At 46.3% G+C, this 22,490-nt stretch overlaps 1 protein-coding gene across 2 annotated transcripts in view; it reads left to right on the forward strand.

Moving 5' to 3' along the window:
• The window catches only part of LOC310751010 (tRNA (32-2'-O)-methyltransferase regulator THADA-like), a 63,266-nt gene that overhangs the window by 3,219 nt on the left and 37,557 nt on the right, over positions 1 to 22,490 (forward strand). For both annotated transcript variants that reach the window (XR_014542365.1, XM_083589679.1), the window contains exons 3-12: positions 1,971 to 2,060; positions 4,317 to 4,344; positions 6,625 to 6,773; positions 8,962 to 9,084; positions 12,156 to 12,327; positions 14,669 to 14,811; positions 17,252 to 17,327; positions 18,272 to 18,408; positions 19,553 to 19,750; positions 21,668 to 22,376. Coding sequence is in view for 1 of the 2 variants with exons in the window: in XM_083589679.1 (XP_083445805.1) it covers positions 1,971 to 2,060; positions 4,317 to 4,344; positions 6,625 to 6,773; positions 8,962 to 9,084; positions 12,156 to 12,327; positions 14,669 to 14,811; positions 17,252 to 17,327; positions 18,272 to 18,408; positions 19,553 to 19,750; positions 21,668 to 22,376 (1,825 nt within the window). In the remaining variant the exon portion in view is untranslated. The remainder of the gene's footprint in view (positions 1 to 1,970; positions 2,061 to 4,316; positions 4,345 to 6,624; positions 6,774 to 8,961; positions 9,085 to 12,155; positions 12,328 to 14,668; positions 14,812 to 17,251; positions 17,328 to 18,271; positions 18,409 to 19,552; positions 19,751 to 21,667; positions 22,377 to 22,490) is intronic.

Here is a 22,490-nt window from a genome sequence, read left to right on the forward strand (position 1 = left end):
GTTCTATCATGTCACCTCTTGAAGTGATGGACATGAAGCAGGAGTTGATAATGCAGGTGAGCTGCGCACAGGTGGGCTCCTTGCGAGCTGCTGGCCAGCCCTGTGGAGCCTCCTTTTATTGAGGCAAACATGCAAACCAGGCAGATACATTTTGGGCTGTGACCTTTACACATCTTCTGGTCCCGAGATCGTGGGGTGGTACAAAGTTATTTTGGCACCTGTTTCCACCGCGTCATTTTCCCCTTGCACAGTGTATGACGAAGGAGACAAAAGGTCTCAGGGACAAAGGTTACAGACAGGACACCGCAGACTACTGAGACCGCAAAAGGTTAGACAGAGGCAACGATGTTCAGACAGCCGTGGCTTTGTCTGTGAGGGGGGTGTGTGCTCCGCACCCCAAGGTTACGCGTGCAGGCAGGCTGAGGCTGCCTGCGGGTGGGGAGTGTGCTCCCTCTGGACCCTACTCCCCACTCCGCGATATCCCTACAACCTCTTACTTGTGTTTTCTCGAAACTGAAAAGTTCTCCCCAAAACTGAAAAGCCCACTTAATGAAAAGGAATTGTGGCGGGGGAACCATGGAGGAAATAGCTGAGAAGGGCTAATAGTTGCAGTGTCTACTATATATGCTGTATGCTCTGGGAATATTGGCAATAAGCCTCTGGATACCAGATATTGTTGTGAAATAGTAGGAGATCCCTGTGGCATTGGTGTTCCGCTTCTGGGCTTCCCATAGGCATTGGTTTGGCCACTTTAGGAAACGGGATCCTGGAATAGATCGACCAAGGCTAGCCAGCAGGGAGCTTGCCAGATGTTGGGCTCCCAACTCCCATCAGCCTCAGCCAGCGCCATTAAGGATGATTGGGGTTGTAGTCTCTTGCATTGACTACCCTTGAGAAAGGCCTTTGATTTGATCTATCGGTACTCTTGTGCTCTTAGGTGGTTTGTTGTTGTTTAGTCGTGTCCGACTCTCCGTGACCCCATGGACCAGAGCACGCCAGGCCCTCCTGTCTTCCACTGCCTCCCGCAGTTTGGTCAAACTCATGCTGGTAGCTTCGAGAACACTGTCCCACCATCTCATCCTCTGTCGTCCCCTTCTCCTTGTGCCCTCCATCTTTCCCAACATCAGGGTCTTTTCCAGGGAGTCTTCTCTTCTCATGAGGTGGCCAAAGTATTGGAGCCTCAGCTTCACGATCTGTCCTTCCAGTGAGCACTCAGGGCTGATTTCCTTCAGAATGGAGAGGTTTGATCTTCTTACAGTCCATGGGAGTCTCAAGAGTCTTCTCCAGCACCATAATTCAAAAGCATCAATTCTTCGGCGATCAGCCTTCTTTAATGTACAGTCACACCTCGGATTATAGACGCTTCAGGTTGCGTGTTTTCGGGCTGCACACCGCGCCGAACCCGGAAGTACCGGAATGGGTTACTTCCGGGTTTCGGCGCTCGCGCATGCGCAGAAATACTGAATCACACTTTGCACATGCGCAGAAGCGCCGAATCGCAACCAGCGCGTGCGCAGACGCGTCGCTGCGGGTTGCGAACATGCCTCCCGCACGGATCATGTTCGCAACCCGAGCGTCCACTGTATAGGTCGTTTTCTTGCTTTCAACCAGCCATTGGACAGCGGACCCAGCTGTGCCTCTTGCCCTGCTCTCTTAAAATGGCCAACGAAGCGTCTAGGAACCTGGCAACCCTAGTTGATGGAGGGGGAGAGAGGAAGAGATAATGACCCTTGACTTCAAAGAAGCAGAAATGTCCGAAGACATTCCTCTCCCAGAGCTACAATTCCTCTTCCCAGGGAACTCTGGGAATTGTAGTTCTTTGAAGGGAACAGGTTTTTTTTATAGCAACTCTGTGCACTCGGAACAAACTACAGCTCCCCTAATTCTTCTCATGGCTGTTTAAAGTGGTATTGTAGTGGGTGTGAATGTGGCTGTAGTATGTCCAGGATTGATTCCCTCTTCTCCCTTAGATTGTTGCAAAACTGTCGGAAGGGAACAATGGATCCTTGGTCACGGAGCAGCTGAATAGGTGCATGGCCAGCCTGGCTGAAGACGAGGAGGTGAGAGAAAGTTTTGTTTCACTCTCTTGAAAATATCGCCTTCTTCAGGCATTGTTTACTTCATCATCATTTATCATTTATACCCCACCCATCTGGCTGGGTTTCCCCAGCCACTGTGGGCGGCTTCCAACAGGATATTAAAAACACAACAAAACATCAAACATTAAAAACTTCCCTAAACGGGGTTGCCTTCAGATGTCTTCTAAAAGTCAGATAGTTGTTTATTTCCTTGACAACTGATGGAAGCATGTTCCACAGGGCGGGCACCACTACTGAGAAGGCCATCTGTCTGGTTCCCTGTAACCTCACTTCTCGCAGGGAGGGAACCGTCAGAAGGCCCTTGGTGCTGGACCTCAGGCTGAACGATGCGGGTGGAGATGCTCCTTCAGGTATACTGGACCAAGGCTGTTTAGGGCTTTAATGGTCAGCACCAAAATTGTGCTCGGAAACATACCGGGAGCCAATGCAGGTCTTTCAGGACCAGTGCTATGTGGTCTTGGCAGCCACTCCCAGTCACCAGTCTAGCTGCCGCATTCTGGATTAGTTGTAGTTTCCAGGTGACCTTCAAAGGTAGCCCCACCACATGCCATTCAAGAAAGAATGCCAACAAGGGAAGATCAGCCTGTCTCCAACTACATTGGTACCTTGGGTTACATATGCTTCAGGTTACAGACTCTGCTAACTCAGAAATATTACCTCGGGTTAAGAACTTTGCTTCAGGATGAGAACAGAAATCGTGCTCCGGCGGTGCGACAGCAGCAGGAGGCCCCATTAGCTAAAGTGGTGCTTCAGGTTAAGAACAGTTTCAGGTTAAGAACAGACCTCCAGAACGAATTAAGTTCTTAACCCACGGTACAGGCTTCCCCAGTCTGGTGCCCTCAAGATGTTGCAAGACTGCAGCATCCATCAGGCCCAGCTAGCATGACCAATGGTCCAGGATGGTGTTCTCCCATCGCTTGTTTGGGCAGGGCCTTATTTCCTGAACAGGACGTCTGCTTTGCATGCAGCTGGTCCAAGTTTTGATCCCTGGCATCTCCAGGTAAAGGCTGGGTGAGAATCCTGGAGAGCTGCTTCCCATCAGCTTAGACAACATCTTCTTCTTCTTTGGCTGTCACTCGTAGTCAAGTAAGATTGTCTTCCATGAACACGGTCTTAACAGTGTGTCTGTAAGTGACCGTGGAGGCCAATTCTGGATCCACACGTCCTTCCACAGTGGGGACATAGGTTTCCAGGTGGGAGTTGACCACGGTGTGGATTTGCCAAGCGTGTCTTCCTCTTAGTACGTTTCTCCCTTGCGTGCTGAGTTCAAGTGTCTTCAAAGCCCATGACACCTTTGGTAAAGGCTGTTCTCCAACTGGAGTGCTCGCAGGCCAGTGTTTCCCAGTTGTCAGTGTTTATACTACTTTTTTTTTTTTTAGATTTCCCTTAGAAAGTCTTTAAGCCTCTTTTATTGACCTCCAGCATTACGCTTTCCATTGTTAAGTTCGGAATACAGTACAGTGGTACCTTGGGTTACATACGCTTCAGGGAGCCAGTTGGGAGGTTTAATACGCTTCAGGGAGCCAGTGTGGTGTAGTGGTTAAGAGCGGTAGTCTTGCAATCTGGGGAACCGGGTTCACATCTCCGCTCCTCCACATGCAGCTGCTGGGTGACCTTGGGCCAGTCACACTTCTCTGAAGTCTCTCAGCCCCACTCACCCCACAGAGTGTTTGTTGTGGGGGAGGAAGGGAAAGAAGAATGTTAGCTGCTTTGAGACTCCTTAGGGTAGTGATAAAGCGGGATATCAAATCCAACTCTTCTTCTTCTACATATGCTTCAGGTTACAGACTCTGCTAACCCGGAAATATTACCTTGGGTTAAGAACTTTGCTTCAGGATGAGAAGAGAAATAGTGCAGCGGTGACAGCGGGAGGCCCCATTAGCTAAAGTGGTGCTTCAGGTTAAGAACAGTTTCAGGTTAAGAACGGACCTCCGGAACAAATTAAGTACTTAACCCAAGGTACCACTGTAGTTGCTTTGGAAGACGATAATTGGGCATCCGCACAACATGACCAGTCCAACGAAGCTGATGTTGAAGAATCATTGCTTTGACACTGGTGATCTTTGCTTCTTCCAAGTATGTTGGCATTAGTTTGCCTGTCTTCCCAAGTGATGTGTTAAATTTTTAGACAATATAAAGCTAGGCGGACCAGTGTTTTGACTTGGTTTAAGGCAGCTTCCTATGTTTTTGTGTAACATGCTTGTTTCCTTCTTTCAGGCAATGCCTCCTGGATCGCTTCAGACAGGTTAGTTTCCAAACTGCACCTACCCTGTGCTCACTGCTGCCCTGTTTTTTTGTACCAGAGGGACACAGCCAACTAGGGCATTTTGTCCCTGGAGTGCTCAATTTGCATGTGCCGGAAGCAATTCAACGGTCATGCCGGGATGTGGTACAGTCCCCCGCTCAGACTCGAGGACTGTACCACATTGTCTTATGTACAGTTTAAATCGGATGAATGAACAGACCAATATAATTCAATGCACATTTATGCTTCTCAGTACCAAGCTTCCCCTGAAAATCTGGTTGGTGTCAGGCTTCGGGGACTCTGTTTCCTCCCCCCTTGGCCATAAATAAGCAGTGCAACGAGAAAGCAGTCTCTTACCAGTAACAAAAGTGTTTAATGAACGCAGCAAAAGAACAAGCAACCCTTTTCAGAGTGCAGGTGCTCCCAGTTAAGCTTCCGTTCACTTCCCTCTAGTCACTTTTGCCCTCTCGTCTCCTAGCCCCCTGATCTCTCAACCTTTGAGCCTTTTGCGAATTCACCTTATCTTATCTCCTAGCCTTGGGACTGAGAGGCTGTACGTCTTCCGGTGATAGAGAGTCAGCTAGCTTACTCATTTTCCATTCTTCTTCTTGCTGTTCACCTCCCAGTTCTGCCCAACTCTTGCCTTCCGAACTGTGCCCCTCGGCGAACCGTTGTTCCAAATCAACACTTCTCCCTTGCTCCTGTGGACTTTCAGGATCCTAGCCATGAGCAGGTGGAGCAGGAGGCTCCTACCATTCCTCATCAGAGTTGTACTCTCTGACAGTCGGCCACCGTGAGAGCAGGATGCTGGACTAGATGGGCCATTTTACACTCTTAAAATCAGACGACTATTTAAAACAATTAGAAACAGATACACATAAAAGTATCCTTTTTTTTTTACACGAAGCCAGCAAAAAATTTTCTCCTGATCTACATTAGCTCAGATTTCTATTCCCCCCCCCCCCCGCCAATCCTCTCTGTAATATGGGGAGAAATATCCCTTAAATACCAAATTTCCAGAAGATCTTCCTGGGAGACTTCTTAATAGGAAGAGAATCAACCTCTTTACATTCCCTACACAAGTTATAACGCAAACAAACACAAGCAACAGACTCATTTTGGTCCAGCGGCACACAGACCCAGGTCTTGTTCAATCATCCATTTATCAATGTGGGAGGCAGCACACTGAAATGAGCGAGCATACATGCTCTCCAGTACAGCAGTACCTTAGTTCTCAAACGCCTTGGTACTCAAACGCCTTGGTTCTCAAATGCCGGAAACCCGGAAGTAAGTCAAACGTCTGATGCGGCTGTCGGCTATTGTTTCTGGGGCACCTGCACCAATCAGAAGCTCCGCCTTGGTTTTCAAACATTTTGGAAGTCAAACAGACTTCCGGAACGGATGAAGTTTGGCGCTTTTTTTTTTCTTTTTCTATTTATTTTGCATTTTTGTTTTTGAGGCTTTTTCGGTTAATTTGTTTTTGTGACTGTGTGGAACCCAGTTCAGATACTGATTGATTGATTGATTGATTGATTGATTGTGTGACTGTGGAAATGGATAAAAGGTCCCCATCCAAACAATGACTATCATCAGTGCAGGTACGAGAAAAAAAATCATTTTTATTTTTATTATCTGCAATACGGACTTAATTTTATAGTACAGTACATTGACTATTGCTTTCATTTTATGTATTGATGATCTCGTTAGAGAGTAAAATTCACGTTAAATTGCTGTTTGAGGGGTTGTTCTTAAAAGTCTGGAACGGATGAGTCCATTTTGCATTACTTTCTATGGGAAAGTGCGCCCTGGTTTTGGAACGCTTTGGTTTTGGAACGGACTTCCAGAATGGATTAAGTTTGAGAACCAAGGTACCACTGTATCTGGAGACTCCTAGAGCAATCATAACCACAGGAAGCAGAATAATTTAGGCCAATATTTCTTAGGCAATTGTTAAGTCTTTGCCCCCAGCACACTCCTTTTTGTAGATTTCCTCTGGATTAATTTCGCCGGGTTTAATTACCACCCCATTAATTTCTGATGGTTGAGCCCCGGCTGAACCGGGGCAAGGGACTTGCACACATGTATCCCCAGCTGAGCCCCAGCTCAGCTGAGAAAGTCCAAGATCCACCAAACCCAAACTCTTTCATCCCGGCGTATCTTGGGCATGCTTGTGCCATTAACGTCTGCAAGTATGAAATTTCTTTAATTCAGGGGGGCACATTTAAAATGGATTCTTCTAAACACCCAACGAAGCCATAGCAATGGTTCCTTACTCCGCAGTGTGCATGTTTGTCGAGGGGAGTGTGCCAGGACGATGCTACTGGAGGAGCAACCTGGTGCATCTCCTGAGATGCATCGCTGCCACGTTTGATGTGATCACGCAGGACCAGGTAGCCGGGAATGAGGAGTGGCATTACGTCACCGTGAAGGTAAGGAATGGGGCTTCTCCCCAGTGCTTTAAGCTGTCATCCTATATGTCAGGGTTTGGACTACAAATCCCATCATCCCTGACCGCTGGTCCTGCTAGACGGGGATGATGGGAGTTGTTGTCTGACAACAGCTGGAGAACCAAGTTTGCATTTCTTAGTGCAGAAAGTATTGATCTGATGAGTAGAGATCTTTCCTATTCTAATTAATTCAAGAGGAGTCTGGAGGCTTCTCTGTGTGAAAGAAACAAGCAGAAGGTTTGTGATGTTTGGCTTATTCCTTCAGAGAAGCTGAATAGAGCTGGCTTAAACTGGTTCCGTTATCTCTTCTGTTAAGGTCATGCTGGCTATAAAAGTAAGGCCAGAAGGAGCCTCGGTTTCACGCTTTTCTATCTCTTTTTCCGTCTGGTGTAGTGTTCTGTACATTGTATGCTTAGCGTTGAGGTTTAGACTTATTGTAAGTTATTATAATTTTAAGTTAAGTCTGCTGCAGTGCCAATCCTGAATGTATTGGATTTGTGACCATTACTATATGCTCATTTGCCTTCAGTAGCAGTAAAGCTCTGTTGGATGAAATACAATTGCCTCTGGTCCATTGTTTGGGAATCATGCAATGTGTTTAAGTTGTTACTCCACTAACTATACATTGGAATCTGCTCTGGATCAATACTGAGTAGAATTCCATGACAGGGAAACTCTGCTATACAGTGATACCTTGGGTTACATACGCTTCAGGTTACAGACTCCACTAACCCAGAAATAGTACCTCAGGTTAAGAACTTTGCTTCAGGATGAGAACAGAAATTGTGCTCCGGCGGCGCGGCAGCAGCAGGAGGCCCCATTAGCTAAAGTTGTGCTTCAGGTTAAGAACAGTTTCAGGTTTAGAACAGGCCTCCAGAACGAATTAAGTACTTAACCCGAGGTACCACTGCATAGTGCATACGAAGCCTAATTCTGCTCACTGTGGCATCTCCTGCTAATTCAGTGTGTTGATATGATGGGAAAAGGTACAGTGAGGGGGGGGGGAAAGTATTTGATCCCCTGCTAAATTTGCCCATTTGTCCTCTGACGAAGAAATGACCAGTCCATAATTTTAATGGTAGGTTTATTGTAGCTGTGAGAGACAGAATGACAAACAGGAAAACCCCCAGAAACCCAGAAGACCAAAGTCAGAGATTGATGTGCGTTATGATGAGTGAAATAAGTCTTTGATCCCCTATCGACCAGCCAGATGTCAGGCTACCTGGTATCTTCACTGTATGTAACGAGCTGAGATTAGAAGCACCTGCTATAAGGGAGAGGTCTTACCTGTAATCCCAGCTCGTTACAGTACCTGTACAAAAGTCACCTGTCAACAGAAGCAATCAATCCAGCAGATGCCAAAGTAGCCACCATGACCAAGACCAAAGAGCTGTCCACGGATGTCAGGGACAAGATTGTAGGCCTGCACAAGGCTGGACTGGGCTACAAAACTCTTGCCAAGCAGCTTGGTGAGAAGGTGACAGCAGTTGGTGCAGTAATTCGCAAATTTAGCAGGGGATCAAATACTTTCCCCCCTCACTGTATCATGGTTGGAATTCTTACAGCCATGAGCGCTCACCCAGGGCCTTCAAGCACCAGACCTCCCACCGTCCTCCATCGATGCAATACAGAGTACATCCCTATCAGAGCGTAGATGACAGAGCGTATGACAGATGACAGCTCTGGCGGACTTGGGCAAGCGAACCAAATGAAACATGACAGGGGCAGAAAAACAAAAAAAAATTAAAACTCGGAAAATCTGATTCTTTGGGCACGGGAAACTTTTTCCAGCCAGGTTCCTCTGCAAACCTGTGCAGCCACGTTGCGAAGGAGGATCCAAGTCGATCTAAGCAGGGCTTGCTGTCTCTTTCAGCAGTGACAGCAAACCCTGCTTGCCTGTGAATATCCAGGAGCACGCTTTCAAGGCTCCTGATTCTGCCTTGGCAGTCACTTATGACGTCGTGTGTTGGGTAGGTGGTGGAGGTTTTGGTGGGAAAACAACCTCCCATGCCAAATTAGGGCCCAGGCCCACGATCTTATGCATCCTGTTACCTGGGTTCCAAGCCCCATTGAGCACAGCAGGGCTGACTTCAGAGTCCAATATGGATTGCATTGAGCAGAAGCAAACGAGCCATCCTGATACGCTTTGTGCTCTCTGTTCCCTCTCTAGGTGTGCCTGCAGCTTTTCAAGTGGATGCCGGAAGAGATTTTGCCCCTTGCGTGGGAAGGAACCGAGAACAGCAAAACCCTTCAAAGGATATTGAGCTCTCTGCTGAAAAGCATTGTGGGAAAGGTACCTGTTTATGAACCAGTCTGGCTTTTAGTCCTGTGCGGTTTCCTTTTTAAAAAACCAAAACCAAAATAAAACGTTGTTGTTACCTGCCTTTCACACGCAGGTCGCAGGGTGGGTTAAAGGTAAAGGTAAAGGGACCCCTGACCATTAGGTCCAGTCGTGACCAACTCTGGGGTTGGGGCACTCATCTCGCTTTATTGGCCGAGGCAGCCGGCGTACAGCTTCCGGGTCATGTTTCGAGCATGACTAAGCCGCTTCTGGAGAACCAGAGCAGTACACGGAAACGCCATTTACCTTCCCACCGGAGCGGTACCTATTTATGTACTTGCCCTTTGATGTGCTTTCGAACTGCTAGGTTGGCAGGAGCAGGGACCGATCAACGGGAGCTCACCCCGTCACGGGGATTCGAACCGCTGACCTTCTGATCGGCAAGTCCTAGTCTCTGTGGTTTAACCCACAGCGCCACCCGTGTCCCTGGGTTACACCAGTTTAAAAATTCAGTTATTAAAAATATTTAAACTGCAATCATGGGAACAGAGACTTGTCTTGCAAACCTAGATCTCTGTTGTCAACAGGCCAGGGTAAAGAGGTAGACCCACTTATTCTGCATTGAACACCCCCCTTGTCAATCAAGGCGCGCTTTACACACACACTTCAATAGTACTGTGTCAAATGATTCATACAATAAAATACTTTAACTCATGTACATAAATATAAATAAATTCAGGGAGCATTACAAGGCAGCATAATGCAAAACACCAGTGAAGAAGAGAAGAGTTTGGATTTGATATCCCGTTTTATCACTACCCTAAGGAGTCTCAAAGCGGCTAACATTCTCCTTTCCCTTCCTCCCCCACAACAAACACTCTGTGAGGTGAGTGGGGCTGAGAGACTTCAGAGAAGTGTGGCTAGCCCAAGGTCACCCAGCAGCTGCATGTGGTGGAGCGGAGACACGAACCCGGTTCACCAGATTAGGAATCCACCACTCTTAACCACTACACCACACTGGCTCTACAACACCACACAGTCAATACAACACTACCTGCATGGTGTGGTGGTTAGAGTGTTAGATTAAGATCTGAGAAACCAGGGTTCAAATCCCCACCTGGTCATGAAGAAGGTCACTGGGTGACCTTGGGGCCAGTCACAGCCTTTTAACCTACCTCACAGGGTTGTTGTGGGGGTCAAACAAGGAGGGAGAGAATTATGTATGCAGCCTTGAGCACCTTGGAGGGAAAGGTGAGATATAAATGCGGTAAATGCATACTTAGGTCCATTAATTGCATTGGGTCTACTCTATGAGTGGGATTTAGTTGGCTACAACCCCTTTATCTCTGCATCAAGTAAGTTCAGCATTAGCGAGCATTTAAAAATCTCCTTCAAGTCTGCAATTCTAAAAGTTGTTTGGCTATATCTGTAAAAGAAGGAGTAGACAAGAAATTCTTGTTTTATATACAGTGGTACCTCGGTTTTCGAACGTAATCCGTTTTAGAAGACCGTTCGCCTTCCGAAACATTTGAAAACCAAGGTGCAAAGGGAGAATTTCAGTTTCAATGGAGAAAATTGAAAAACACGCAGTGGAAACCATTCGACTTCCGAGGCGCGTTCAAAAACGTAAGCATTTACTTCTGGGTTTTCAGTGTTCAAAAACATAAACATTAGGCTTCTGTGACACTCAAAAACCAAGGTACCACTGTATATAATTTTTATTAAATTTTCTGTTTTACAATTTAGGAGATTCATTTAAACAACCTTAAAATATCAATGACTTCCCTTTTTTTCTTTCCATGGTTCATTTTGCATAACATAAATCCCTGCATATTTTACATAAATCATTCAGTATCCCATTATTGCATCCATCAAAACTTATTTACATTGTTGAATTTATCTTACTGCTGCCAACGTTTTCAGTGGTTATTCTGTGAACCACCCAGAGACCCCTGGGTATAGGGTGGTATGTAAATTCAATAAATAAATAAACTAAAATCCCCCTCCCATATATTCAATAAACATTTTCCAATCTTCTTTAAACGTATGTTCTTCTTGTTCTCTTATTTTATATGTTAGGTCCACAAGCTGCACATATTCCATCAGTTTAAGTTACCATTCTTTTTTGGTTGAGGTCTCGCTCGTTTTCCATTTTTGGGTTAACAAAACACAGGCCTCAGTAGTAGTATATATAAATAACCTTTTTCGACACCTGGGAATTTCCGTCTGAATTATCCACAACAAAAAGGACTCTGGGTTTTTTTGGGGGAAAGTGCTTTTACACATTTTTTTTCAATTCATTATAAATTATTTCCCAATACTCTTTTGCCCTTTTGCAAGTCCACCACATATGAAAGAACCTGATTGCATCTCCAGCACTTATCTGATTCAGTCTTATACATCTGAGCAAGCCTATTTGGAGTTAAATACCATCTACAAATCATTTTCAAGTAGTTCTCCTTCAAGGAATAACATGCTGTAAACTTCAGATTGCTCTTCCAAAGTTTCCCCCAGAGATTAAAGTCTATATTATGCCCTATATCTATTGCCCAATGTGTCGTAGAGGCTTTGAAAAGCTCATCTTTTGTTTCCCAGTCTAATAACAGATCGTACATTTTAGATATTGGGACGCGGGTGGCACTGTGGGTTAAACCACAGAGCCTAGGACTTGCCGATCAGAAGGTCGGCGGTTCGAATCCCCGCGACGGGGTGAGCTCCTGTTGCTCGGTCCCTGCTCCTGCCCACATAGCAGTTCGAAAGCACATCAAAGTGCAAGTAGATAAATAGGTACCGCTCTGGTGGGAAGGTAAACGGCGTTTCCGTGCGCTGCTCTAGTTCGCCAGAAGCGGCTTAGTCATGCTGGCCACATGACCCGGAAGCTGTACGCCGGCTCCGTCGGCCAATAAAGCGAGATGAGCACTGCAACCCCAGAGTCGGCCACAACTGGACCTAATGGTCAGGGGTCCCTTTACCTTTACATTTTAGATAAAAAAGTTTTTCTTTATTTTGTATAAGATCTTTTTCAAATTGTGAACTTTGGTCTGAGAAACCATTCTTGTTCACGGGGTTTACCTTTGCCATAGGAAACCTGCAAGGACACTCGGCTGCTGGCTGCTACAGCTGTGAGCATGCTGGTCAACACAGCGCCAGAGCCCCAGAGAGGAGCCATGGCCGTCCTGGGTCTCTACCAACTACTGGACCTCAGTGGTTGCTCCGTTGCGCAGAGACAAGATGCTAAAGCAGCCGGCCGCCAAGGTGCGTTCAGACGTCGCTTTCCTTTTTTAAAAAAATAAAAATAAATTTTATTCAAAATTATAACAAAACATATTTTCCAAAAACATATCCTTATTCCCCCCCCCCATTTTTCCTCCCCCCGTAAAACCCATCCCCCCACCCCACCCCCCGACTTCCCTCAGTTCCAGTCTTTGGTTTCTCCAATAAATGCTATTTTCTGCATGTTACAGAGTTGTATAGATCCTCCAACTGTTTAGCTTATTATTATCAGTAAAAAAATTGTGAATGTTTATTCAAAACCTGCCAAGGAGTCCAGTTCGCTTTGTTGCATCTTCAAATACTTTATGAAAGGTTCCCATTCATCCTTAAAGTCACAGTTACCCCTATTTCGTAGTTTATGTGTCAGTTTTGCCAGTTCTGCATCAGACGTCGCTTTCCTTGCTGCACAAATCCCTCTGTGTTTCAACTTGCACGCCTGCGAGCTTGTCTTGATCTGTTTGACTGCAAATGAATCTCCGAAGTGTCCTGTGTCTGTAAATAAAATGTGTTTAGCGCTCGTTTCTGCATTTGCTTCCAGAAAAAAAAGAAATGTTTGCAATGAATGCAGAAAGGAGCAGTAAACATGCGTGATATTCCACTAAGTGTCAGGGACCAGGCAGAGGAGGAGGAATGGCGGAGACCGCCTCCCCATCCCGACCCTTCCTGGGAGGGGGAAGAGGAAGACAGTACAGTGGTACCTCTGGTTACAGATGCTTCAGGTTACAGATTCCACTAACCCAGAAATAATATCCTGGGTTAAGAACTTTGCTTCAGGATGAGAACAGAAATCGCACGGCGGCAGCAGGAGGCCCCATTAGCTAAAGTGGTACCTCGGGTTAAGAACAGTTTCAGGTTAAGAACGGACCTCCAGAATGAATTCAGTTCTTAACCCGAGGTACCACTGTATAGATTTACAACAGGGGTTTGAGGGAGGTCACAGCTCAGAAACGGATGAGGGGAAAAGCTGCGAAATCATGGGAGAGCCGGAACAATCCCCGGCTGACACGTCACTAGAAAGCATTCCAGACTCTTCATCACCCAGAACCCGGCGAGCCTTAAAAGTAGGAGAGCAAAGAGCTCAAAGACAGAGGGCACGTAGCAGCACCCATAGAGGAGATGAATGAGGAAGTGGGAGAGACGGGGGTGGAGATTCACTCGGGACACTGCCATTATCCAAGAGGCTGGGTTCTATATCCTCTCTCTGTAATATTGAAATATAAAAGGATGGTAAGTGTAATGGTTATAGGGGTTGCTCGTGCATAAGTTGCCGCCACTCCTGGCTAGGTTACCTGGTTGAACCCTTTCTGTCTGCACAGCCCTTCACTTCATGGCTGTTTCAGTTGCTGGCAGAATCCGTCAGTGGGCGTTTCTTGAACTTCTTCCAGCAAAGAAGTTCTTTGACGCCTAGTCTCCTCCTACTCTCCCTGCGCGGAAGTCTTCTGCGCAGGGAGGGTGTGGGCAGCGGAGCACCCGTGCTCTCTCCACTGGTCTCCGGTGAAGAGTCCTGGAGCCTCCTCTCCGATTCCCCCATCTGCCCCCCTTCTCCACTGGTGTTACGCTGATTTCCTTCCCCAGCAGATGGGCTGCCTCTCTGCCTGCTGGGACCCTCTCCGGCATCCCTCTGGAGCCTTCCCTCTGCCTCTGGCTCCGATGGCAGTTCCCTGACAGTAAGAAACTTTCCCTTGTCTTAATACTTTCCTGGGCAACCGGCCGGGCGCCGCTGACAGCATCCTGACACTCTGTTTCCGGAAGTGGCTTTCACATTGGTTAGTTAGGGGGATGTCAGGGGAACAGAACAGCCTGCCTTGTGAATGTAGCCTTGGTCAAATCACCTTGTTAATGGTGCAAGAACCCATCACAGATAATGCTGGGGAGAGAGACTTTGTGCTGGACACCAGGCAATGGCTTTTTCCACCTTCCTTGCCCCAGCCGTAATATATATATATATATATATATATATATATATATATATATATAGTTTAGAAAGAAACGTAATTGTTAAGAGTGCGTTTCTGTTTAATTTGCTGATATTTGATTTTATTTTGTGCTATTATATTCTGGTGGATTATTGAATATTACTTTATTTGATATAAGTTGTTTATTTTAAAGTTATGCTTTTTATTACGGCGTTTTTGTCATGGGCCAGATGGTTCTGAGGTGCGTGACCTTTCTTGGTTCCTTCAGCTTGTAAAATACTTTGTGTATACAGAAGGGCGGTGTGCAAATTAAAAGTGGAACGAGGTGGAAATGCCGCTCTGTGAATCTGAGCCGATGTGAGGACAGATTCCTTTGACTGACTGGAGAAATTTCTTTCTGTGACCAGGAGAAAGCTGGTTTGGCACGCTCTGTGTGCACCGACCTCCTTGGAGCCCAGATGGACTGGAGAGGGTGGTACTCACCCGGGGCTTGTTAGCCTGTTGCAAGAAGGAGGTCCTGAGCTGCCGGCTGGATGATACCACGCAAGAGGTAGGCTTGAGGAAAGAACTTCTGCTCTTCCATAAACCCAGAGGCAAAATTTGGTACCGTATTTTTCGTTCTATAGGATGCACTTTTTCCCCTCCAAAAATGAAGGGGAAATGTGTGTGCGTCCTATGGAGCGAATGCAGGCTCCTTGGCTTCAGCGATAGCAACGCGAAGCCTCCGAAGCGCAGAGGGAGCGCTCCATCCGCGCTCCTTGGCTTCGCGTTGCTTTCGCTGAAGCCTGGAGAGCGATAGGGGTCGGTGCGCACCGAACCCTCTCGCTCTCCAGGCTTCAGGGATAGTCGCCTGAAGACTCTCCTGACTTCAGCAAAAGGAGTCTGAAGCCTCCGGAGCGCAGCGGGAACTCGTGATGCGCTCCGAAGTCTTCAGGGATAGCCGCCTGAAGCCAGGAGAGCAAGACTCTCCTGGCTTCAGCAGAGATGGAGAGCTGCACAGCGCCCCTTCAGCCAAGCGGGAGGATAAATGGAAGGGGCTCTGTTTCTCCTGCCGCTTCGCTGAAGGGGTGCTGAGCAGAGAGGGGGAGAATTTTTTTTCTTATTCTCCTCCTCTAAAACAAGGTGCGTCCTATGGTCGGGTGCGTCCTATAGAGCGAAAAATATGGTAAGTGTCAGGTGCTCAGGGCAAGGGTGGTCCATCTTGGGAGTGTTAAGGCCAGCAACCTGTGCAGTGGCAAGGAAGAGTCTAGGGCAGGGAGGCCAGTGTTTGAATCCCCACTCAGCCATGAAGCTCACAGTGTTGTGGATTATTCACTGCCTCTTTCTTTTTTTATATACAGTCATACCTCTTGTTACGTTAGGTTCAGGTTACGTCTTTTCATGTTGCGTCCCGCGGTGACCCGGATGTACCGGAAAGGGTACTCCAGGTTTTGCCACTTGTGCAGACACTCAAAATGATGTCATGCGCAGAAGCGGTGAATCGTGGCCCGCAGACGCGGGTTGCGTTCTGCTCATGTTGCGAACGGGGCTCCCGAACGTATCCTGTTTGCAACCAGAAGTACCACTGTATAATTATTTTTATTAATTTTCCATTACCATCCAATAATAGCCTCATTATAACAATACCAAATTATAATAAAATTACTACTACCAATCATTCAAATACCGAATTGTATAATTTAAGTGGCCTCCTGCGTGCTAGAATTGAAGGTTTGATTTTTTCCTTTTATTTCTGCATTCCAAAATCTTATTAATTTCATTTACATTCCATGTAAAATACAGTGGTACCTCAGGTTAAGTACTTAATTCGTTCCGGAGGTCCGTACTTAACCTGAAACTGTTCTTAACCTGAAGCACCACTTTAGCTAATGGGGCTTCCTGCTGCTGCCGCGCCGCCGGAGCACCATTTCTGTTCTCATCCTGAAGCAAAGTTCTTAACCTGAAGCACTATTTCTGGGTTAGCGGAGTCTGTAACCTGAAGTGTATGTAACCTGAAGCGTATGTGACCCGAGGTACCACTGTAATGATCCCTTATGCAATAACTGCAATATTAATAACGTCTATTTGTGTTGACACATTAAATGATTTCTAAAACTACAAGTGAGGCACTCAAACTATATCCTTGTTCTTCCTGTGTGTGGCAATTATTCTGTCTGTGGTGTTTCTTCCTGTTCTTCCTGTCCTGTAAAATATTATCTTTTCCTGGTAGTTGCTGTTCTCCTTCCTTCCTTCCTGATATCCCATTGCTGTTTCAGAAATTTCTCTATCCCTCCGTCCCATGCTTCGTTGTTTTGCAACTTTAACAACAGCTGCAAAAATCACTCTGTCCATAAAGAACCTGTGTTCACCATTTTCCCTCACAGCCTGCGAAGAAGAGTGCTCTGTCACTGCCTCTTAGCCTAGCCTACCTCTCAGGATTGTATAGATGCCACTTTGCAGGAACGGTGTGGGGTGTAAATGTAACAGTAATTAATATTTTTTTAAAAAAACCCGTCTTGTTATTAAAATTCCCTGTGATTTTTCTCATTTCGAGGCTTTTTTCTGCCTCCTTCCCTGAGAGCGATGCATTATTTTTGTTGGCTTTTCTTAATCCTGGGCCTGAAAAAATATACGGTGGTACCTCGGGTTACATACGCTTCAGGTTACATATGCTTCAGGTTACAGACCCAGAAATATTACCTCGGGTTAAGAACTTTGCTTCAGGATGAGAACAGAAATTGTGCTCCAGTGGCCCGGCAGCAGCAGGAGGCCCCATTAGCTAAAGTGGTTCCTCAGGTTAAGAACAGATTCAGGTTAAGAACGGACCTCCGGAACAAATTAAGTACGTAACCAGAGGTACCACTGTACTGTGATTGCTTCCTCCCGCCCCACACACCATTTCCCCCCTATAAAATCGTAGGAGTGTAGAGTTGAGAAGGGACCCATCTCATCCAATGGCCTGCCGTGCAGGATATGCAGCTAAATCACAGCCCTAATACCCTCTCCCGCAGGCTTGTCTGTTGCTGGATGTCCTGTTCCCAGCTCTTTTGGTCCTGATGGAGGAGCCGGATTACTACTGCTTCCAAGGTAGGTGGTTTGCCCTGAAGTCATCTATCCAATTCAGATGGTCACAGCCAAAGGAGACCCAATTCTCAACCAGGAAAGAAGCATAATAATAATTATATTTTTTTATATAAATAATTTTTATTAAATTTTCCATTTTAACAATCCAATCAAATCACATTAAATATTCCAAATTATACAAATACATATTAGATAGTCCAAATATTCTGCCAAATTATAAATTTTTTTTGGGACTTCCCATGCTTGAAGTTCTGTGGGGCTCTGATCATCTTATATCTCTACTGCCTTGAGTTTCCAATAGTTCCTTTAAATCTTCCTGTTGCTACCCTCCCTTCCTTCTTTCGTGGCCTCTGAGTTGTTTCCAAAGGCGAGTTGAAGTAAACAATGATATGCTCATAATAATAATTTATTTTATTTTATTTTATTTATACACTGCCCATCCGGCTGGATTTTCCCAGCCACTCTGGGCGGCTCCCAACAGAATATTAAAAACACGCTAAAACATCAAACATTAAAAACTTCCCTAAACAGGTCTGTCTTCAGATGTCTTCTAAAAGTCAGATACATAGTTGTTTATTTCCTTGACATCTGATGGTTGGGTGCCACCACTGAGAAGGCCCTCTGCCTGATTCCCTGTAACCTCACTTCTCACAGCGAGGGAAGTGCCAGAAGGCCCTCAGAGCTGGACCTCAATCTGTGGGCTGAGTGATGGGGGCAGAGACACTCCTTCAGGTATACTGGGCCGAGGCCATTGGAGAACCTGTGACCCGCCAGAGTTTTCTGGACTACAACTTCCATCCTCCACTGGCTATGCCAACTGTGGCTGATGGGAGCTGGAGCCGCAGCAACATCCAGAGGGCCACAGGTTCCCCACTTTTAAATCATTGCGAATGCAGAACGAGGGAGTGGTCGTCATTGGTGTGATTAGCCTGGACCTCCGTTTGCAGTGTTTTCTCTATGGCTTCGACGCGTCCGAGAAAGTCTGGAGGAGATCTGGGAAGGGAAGAGGAGCCGGGTCCTGGCAGACCAGTCTGGACTTCTCGAGAGACTGACCCAGTTCCTCTGGAACAATGCAGAGAGCCCGGTAATGGTACCTTTTTCATTTCATCTGGACCTTCTTGCATCCTGTCAAAGCTGCACTCGCAGAGGAGGCTTAATGTTAGTTTTTAAGAAACCCAAACACCTATATTCAACAAAAACAACCTCGTGCAACAGCAAGAGCTAAGCAGACCAAAAGTCAAGGGTACCACTTAGATCAGAGGGTATTCAATGAGGGGCCCTCCAGATGTTGTTGGACTACAGCAGGGTTGATTTGATTTAAATCAAATAGATTTAAATCACTATTTAAATCATGATTTAAATCACAAGTCAGTAAGACTTGATTTAAATCATTTTTTCAAGAAAGACTCATTCTTGCTGGTATAATTTAATATTTACAACCAGATAAAGGTTTCATTTTTGGAATAATAAATTTTCAGAGTAGTTTTTACAGTTATATCAAAACTATTGATTTGGTTATACTATTAGAAATACATAGATAATTACAAAATTATTGTGAGGTTTAATAAGTTAACTGTTTATATTTGGACAACTTTTCTGCTGTACTTTATTGGAAGGCGAAAAATAATCATGTCCTTAATAAGAATTCGAACAATTAATGTAACTAGAACAATAACATTACAGCATATGTATCCATGTTTGTTAACTGATGTGGTTAAACAATTCTTATTTTTTTTTAAAAAAAACTCAGGCTGAAAAACCTAAAACAAATCCTTATTTCCTGATGAATAACCTTTGGACTATAATGTAACTTAAATAGAAAACTATAGAAAGATTTTTCCTCCAAAAGCATTTTATTTTAAAAATCCAATTTAAATTTTAAAAAATCTGATGAAAAACTAATTTAAATTTTTAAAATCTGATTTAAATTTTTAAAAATCTGATTTAAGTAAAAAAAAAATCCAATTTTTAATTTTTTAAATTAAAAAAACCATTGATTTTTATCCACCCTGGACTGCAGCAGGGGATAGCTCAGTCAACAGAGCACAAGACTCTTAATCTCAGACTGTTAGAAAGTTGTGGCTTTGAGCCCCACGTTGGGCAAAAAGATTCCTGTACTGCAGGGGGGTTGGACTAGATGACCCTTGTGATCCCTTCCAACCCTACGATTCTATGATTCGTACATAATAATGTTACTTTCCCACCCCTCCTCTGCCCACACTGTTCAGGTGGAAGGGGTATCTGATTTCATCCACAGCTCCTTCCAGCTCCTCCTGGAGATCTACAGCTTAGAGTGTGATCGCTTTGAGGACCTGGAGAGACCCCTATATGCTCAGTTCCTCCAGAGAGTCATCCTTATGCCCTGGCAGGCCAGAGCCCGGTATTTTCCTCTCATTTCGGTTCTGCCCTACCTGGGTCCTGAAAAGGTAAGGGGACGACAACATTGGTGTGTGAGTGCGGAGCTCAGCCCATAATACTCTGAAAACAGAAAGGGTCAGGTATCTGGAGATGGAAATTGCCCTCTTTGTTAATTTCTTAAAAACAAAACACACCAAAACCTTTCTCTTTTTTTTTTTACTGCTTTCGTATGTTCCATAATACGAGTCGATTTCACCTGTGTGTTTCTATGCACCAGCGCTGTAACAGATTATACAGTCATACCTTGGTTTTCAAATGCCTTGGAAGTCGAATGTTTCAGCTCCCGAACAATCAAAAAGCAGAAGTGATTGTTCCGGTTCTCGAACGTTCTTTGGAACCCGAACGTCCGACATGACTTCCGCCGCTTCTGATTGGCTGCAGGAGCTTCCTGCAGCCAATCGGAAGCTGTGTCTTGGTTTCCCAATGTTTTGGAAGTCGGACGGACTTTCGGAACAGATTCTGCTTGACTTCCGAGGTCCCACTGTATTATTAAAACTGTGTTTGCCAAACTTGGGTCCTCCAGCTGTTTTTCGACCACAACTCCCATCACCTGTCAGGAAATTGGAGGCTGCAAGAGAATTGACAGGGGAGGGAAACAAGTATAGAGAGCCCAAGTCAGTAATCAGTAGTTTTTCTTCCACGTCAGAGGAGGAAGCTGGGAGGGGTTAGCCGATGCCAGGACCCAGCCACTCAGAGAGCAGAGGAAAGAGGAGGTGTGAACTTAGGAGATGGGTCTGCTGGAGACGTCACAAAAAGACGCCAGACGGTTCATCTGACTCGTAGAAGATGGATGGATGTTTTAAGCTCTTGTAAACTGCTTTGAAGCTGAGCAATAAATCTTGTACAGAGATGGCGGCGTGCCAGGAGGTTTGTCTTTGCTAGCTTATCAGCACACAGTCCCTAACATCACCCCTAGCTGGCAGGACCCGTGGTCAGGAACGATGAGAATTGTAGTTCAGAAACAGCTGGAGACCCAAGTTTGGGAAACATTTGAGTAACCAGTAAATCAATAACCACTTTCAGTGTTTACAGATCCCGTTGACTTTAGCAGTGGGGCGTAGCTCTGTGGTAGAACACCTGCTTTGCATGCAGAAGGCCCCAGCATCTCCAGGTAGACCTGGGAGAGACTCCTTGCCTGAAACCCTGGAAACCTGCTGTCGGTCAGTGCAGTCGATACTAAGCCAGATGGACCAGGGATCTGACAGGATAAGGCAGCTTCTCCTGTTTCTCCTTAATCCAGCCCTTGTGAATCATGAGGACTAGAATCTTACTCTCTTTTTTTGCCATCACTGAGCAAGGGCCTGGCTCAGTACAGTGGTACCTCGGGTTACATATGCTTCAGGTTACAGACACTTCAGGTTACAGACTCCGCTAACCCAGAAATAGTGCTTCAGATTAAGAACTTTGCTTCAGGATGAGAACAGAAATCGTGCTCCGGCGGCACAGCAGCAGCGGGAGGCCCCATTAGCTAAAGGGGTGCTTCAGGTTAAGAACAGTTTCAGGTTAAGAACGGACCTCCGGAACGAATCAAGTGCCGTATTTTTCGCTCTATAAGACACACCAGACCACAAGACGCACCTAGCTTTTGGAGGAGGAAAACAAGAAAAAAATATTATGAATCTCAGAAGCCAGAACAGCAAGAGGGATCGCTGCGCAGTGAAAGCAGCAATCCCTCTTGCTGTTCTGGCTTCTGGGATAGCTGCACAGCCTGCATTCACTCCATAAGACGCACACACATTTCCCCTTACTTTTTAGGAGGGAAAAAGTGAGTCTTATAGAGCAAGAAATACAGTACTTAACCCGAGGTACCACTGTACAAGGCAGCTTCCTGCGTTTCATGCAGTTTGGTGGCCTTCTCTTGTGTTTGTGTAAAGACCCCTGACATCCTGCCGTCTCCTGAATCTTCCCTTTTCCGTTCTGCTCAGGTTCTGGATGCATACAAAGATCTCCCGCAGCACCTCTTGAACTGCCTGTCGACCAACCACTTGTGCCCTGCCGCCTCCGATTTGTACAAAACGATCCTCCAGCTGCAGCGCAAAGTTTGGGCCGAGAGGCGGGAGCAGGTCCCAGAGGAAGAGCTGGCTCGGGAGTGGGGCCGCTGCTGGCTTGCGGTCCTCTCCAGCGCCTTGACCTCTCCCTCCCCTTCCCTCCAGAGCAATGCCTCCAACTACCTCCTGGGCTGGACCTTGCGAGTTTTCCCTGCCTCTTACTCTTTGTTGGACGAGACTTTTAGGAGCAGGGAGCCCTCTCAGCTGCGGGCCTGGGTCGCCTTGCTGAATGCCCAGAGGACCATCTCGGGGGCCTTCCCCTCCAATGCGGAGACCCTGGAAAGGCTCCCCTCCTGCCTCTTCTCCAAAGAGGAGAACGTCCGCTTGGCGGCACTGAGCCTCCTCTGCTCCGCCCCCAGGACCAACCAGGCCTTGTCCGAGATGGAGGCCCGGCTCCTGAAGGAAGCTTTGCCGCTGAGCTTGAACTGCGATTCCTCGTCTTTCCGGCAGCTCCTCCAAACCATGGTTAAGAAGGCCCTGGTCAGGCTGAGGGACAGCTCTCTTGCCCTGCTACGGAAGCAGGAATCGGACAAGAAGGAACGCTGTGGCGGGAAGGATCCGGAAACGGCTTTGGGGCAAGCCGTGGGTGAGTTGACCCATTCTCCACACAACTATTGTGAGAACAGGATGCCAGACCAAATGGGCCCCCTGCTCATCTCACGTTTTTAAATACAGTGGTACCTCGGGTTACATACGCTTC

This window comes from Podarcis filfolensis (genome assembly GCF_964270895.1).
Source record: "Podarcis filfolensis genome assembly, chromosome: 16".
Lineage (NCBI taxonomy): Eukaryota > Metazoa > Chordata > Lepidosauria > Squamata > Lacertidae > Podarcis > Podarcis filfolensis.